The 3,864-nt window shown below is 36.8% G+C and overlaps 1 protein-coding gene across 1 annotated transcript in view; it reads right to left on the bottom strand.

Annotated features, from left to right (window-relative positions):
- The window catches only part of SPINK5 (serine peptidase inhibitor Kazal type 5), a 106,460-nt gene that overhangs the window by 72,041 nt on the left and 30,555 nt on the right, over positions 1–3,864 (bottom strand). The window contains exon 5 of the mRNA XM_007943647.1: positions 252–379. Coding sequence (XP_007941838.1) covers positions 252–379 — 128 coding nt within the window. The remainder of the gene's footprint in view (positions 1–251; positions 380–3,864) is intronic.

Here is a 3,864-nt window from a genome sequence, read left to right as displayed (position 1 = left end):
GAGGCCTTCAACGAGATGGATTGACACAGTGGCTGCGATGATGGGCTCGAGTATAGCAGGGATTGTGGGGCTGGTGCGGGATCAAGCAGTGTTTCGTTCTGCTGTGCATGGGGTCGCTATGAGTCGGAAACGACTCGACGGCACTTAACAACAAAAAGATCTGTCATTATTTTAAAGAATATAGAGGAAAAACTGTGTCATTATACAGAGAACATACTTTAGGGAGAAAGCCTACTTCAGAGAATACTCACGCATTCTCAGCACACAGGGCACATCTGTTGCTGTATGTTTTCCCATCTGTGCCACAAACAGCTGCATTATCAAGAGTACAGATAAAATCCCCATCTCTTTCTCCTCTTCTGAAATCATCACAGTTCAGCTACAAGAGACATGAACAAGAAATATCAAAATATGAGAGAGAAAATACTCCTCAGGTACATAACTAGAATGACATTTTAAGCCTATGACAATGTAACTCACTGAAGGGGAAAAAAAATTAAAGAGAAGATAGTAGGCTAGTAAAGTCATGAATAATAAAACATGATCCAAAGATAAGAAGATATACACTCTTTCCTCACTTATCAATGATCTCATTAGTTAACATTTCACATTTATGAGAATAGTAAAACATCTACTATCTTATTATTTTTTGCATTAACTATGTACATCCAGCAGTAACAAACACTGAAGTGTAAGACAAGAGTAACACTTGGTGTGATGGTTAAAGTTATATGTTAGTCTGCCTAGGCCATGATTTTCAATGGTTTAGTAGTTATATAATGTAGTAATTTGGCAATTATGTAATGATGCAATTTGCCAGTTATGTAATAATGTAGGCAAACTTCATTTTGTGATTTGATGTGCTTGTCTTCCATTTTCACATAACACTGGTTTTCTCAAAAGTTATGCTTAGAGAACTAAGCCAAGCCACCTCTCTGAAACTTAGTTTGGTGTTTGTCTGTCAAATTCTCCCTGCCTTGTCCACAGAACGGAAAGAATGTTGAGCAATCTACTTCTGTAGTGTTAACACTTCAGAAACCCAAAGAGGAGTCGCTATGAGTCAGATCTGACTCAACGTCAATAAGTTTGGTTTTGGTTTGGTTTGTCCACAGAGTGGTAGTGAGATCCAGTAGATAATACAATGTTCTCTAAACTATAAGCCATAATGAAGTTAATAGTATCATAGGCTAGGATAGTGATTAAGAGCCAGACTTTGGGATTCATAATTCTAACTCTGCCACTTACAAGCTATGTGATTTGGGCAAGTTATTTAACTTCTCTGTGCTTTAGTGGCAATTAAAAATAAAAATAATATTATCAGTCTCTCAGAATTATAAAGATATTTAGATATATTTATAGCTATATCTATAGCTATGTTGTCTGTTGTTGTTATGTATATAGCATTTAGAATAATATCTAGGACATCATAAGTATTTATTATTGAATTAGATTTTACTTTAAATGATTCTTTACTGACCATCAAAGGAATAAAAGTAAACCTCTCTTAGGGGTAATGGGAGAAATTTCCAAATCTCTGCTATAAGAATATAACACATATGTGGAGACAAAACTATATGGTGAGAAAAACATCTGCTCCAGGAAATAAGTTAAGATTAGGGTTTGAATCTCAGATCTGCCACCCACTCATGTCATCTCTTTGAATCTCATTTTCCTCATCTGCAAAACGAAAATATATACCCTGCCTACATATTTATATCCTGGAGAAGGATATCATGCTTCGTAAAAGTGAAAGGTCAGCAAAAAAGAGGAAGGAAGGCCCTCAACGAGATGGATTGACACAGTGGCTGTAACAATGGGCTCAGGTATAGCAAGAACTGTGAGACTGGTGCAGGAGGAGGCAATATTTTGTTCTGTTATATGTAGGGTGATTGACACAGATCTGACTGTATGGCACCTAACAACAATAACAACATAAAAGACTAGTGGTGAAGAAAAAATGGATATTTATGAAATATATTTGATTCTTCAAATATAGTATTTTTTTAAAAAAATTGGCAATTCATTGTGAAATGAACTAGCTAAAGAAGATATACAATTAATTTCAGTAATAACAGTACCTCCTCCGAATGTTGACAACTTTTGAGGCCTTGAAGATTAGTTTCTGACCTGATGGGATAGCAGCAGTAAACTGGAGTAGGCAACATTGGTTTGGGAAACTTCAGCTCTGGGCTATATATATTTCCCTACCCTTACATTTTCTAAGAAGGACAAATGCTCAAACTTGACTTAGAGCACTATACAATACACTTTACTGAGAAAATAAAATAAAATAACAAAAATAATTATAAAAACTTGCAGTAATAATCTCAGGATGTCTGATGAGGAAAACATAAACAAAGAGAGTAAGCTGAACAACATGAATCAACTGAAGTGGAATTATTGGAATGAAGAAAACTACAAAAGTTTATCTAAATTATAAAGATGAACTAAAGAGATAAGAGGATCTCTGGTGGCATGGTGCCTAAGGCATCTAACTACTAACTAGAAGGCTGGCAGTTCAAACCCACCAGCCACTCCTCAAAAGGAGGATGGGGCAATCTATTTCCATAGTGATACCACCTCAGAAACCCAAGGAGGGGTCACTATGAGTTGGATCTGACTTGATGACAGTGAGTGAGAGTAAAGATATAAGAGAAAAGACCTGAAATACAAAAGAGGAAAAGTGAAAATTACAAAGTATGAATAAAGTAAAATTTTTGATATATGATATATTCAAATGGAAATAAAGCAATATAATGAATAAAAGTAAGAAAGATACAAATATATTATGAACATGTGAAGTATCAGATGGAAAATGCTCCTATAGACAATGAGAAGGGAGAAAGAATTTAGAATAGAAAAGAAGAGCTAAAGAATACGAAGGATAAAAGTAAGAGTCCCCAAAAGGAGGAAAATGCATGGGAACATGGCAAGAAATAATTGATGAAATTAAAAAAAAAATCCTAGAATTAAAGTGAAAAGGCAAAAAAGAAAAAAAGAGAGAAAAATGTCTAAAGCAACTCAAAGTTAAAACTCTAGCCAATAAGAATAAATTGTGGATCCAAGATGGTGGACTAGGCAGAAAGACTGCACAGACCCTCTTCAACAAAGAAAAGGGAAACCAATTAACACAGACATAGAAGATAATCCCGGACACCTGAGCCTTGAAGGGAAGGATATACAAGTGGACTGAACCCCAACTAGCAGAAGAATTTGCATGAAAATACCAACAAAGGAGACAGACGGAGCTTCAGTCTGGCAGCAATCCTGAGAAATACTGACAGCACAGACAGCTTAGAGATTCCCGAGTGGTGGTAGGACCTAAGAATTGACCTAAAATTGACCCTGCTAGCCAGGAACTGCATGGAGGACTGTACATGGTGGCCGGGGAACAAACGGAGAAGGTGAAGAGAAAGGTGGGCTGAACTGTGGACTTTTGCCGGTCCAGAGGACACTGTCATTTTGAAGATTTAAAAAGCAGCTTGACTATTTTGGGTATTTAAAGAGACAGCGCCCTCGCAGATTCCTGGGGCTTCAGAACACATTCTGCTTTCCAGCAACCCCAAGGACACTCGGGACCTGAAAGACTGACAAAGTACGACATTCCCCTTGTTACTCTTGGTGAACAGAGGTGTGGCCATCCTCCACTCCCACCTACCTTCTGGGACCACAGGAACTCCATCACAGTCTGTGTGCTCAGAGAGAGCCTGGGTGCCCTGCCCTGTCCTCCACCAATTTTTTTTTTTCTTTTCTCTTTTTTAATTTTATTTTTTTTCTTTTTTGCTTCCTTTTTTTCTGGTGATTAGTTTGCTTATATTTGTCTGTTTTAAAACAACTAATATTATTAATACTTCTGTCCTTTTT

The sequence above is a fragment of the Orycteropus afer genome, unplaced genomic scaffold (assembly GCF_000298275.1).
Source record: "Orycteropus afer afer isolate SDZICR_OR568_19922 unplaced genomic scaffold, OryAfe1.0 scaffold00110, whole genome shotgun sequence".
NCBI lineage: Eukaryota > Metazoa > Chordata > Mammalia > Tubulidentata > Orycteropodidae > Orycteropus > Orycteropus afer.
Note: the sequence above shows the minus strand (reverse complement) of the source record. Positions and strands in the feature narration are given on the sequence as shown.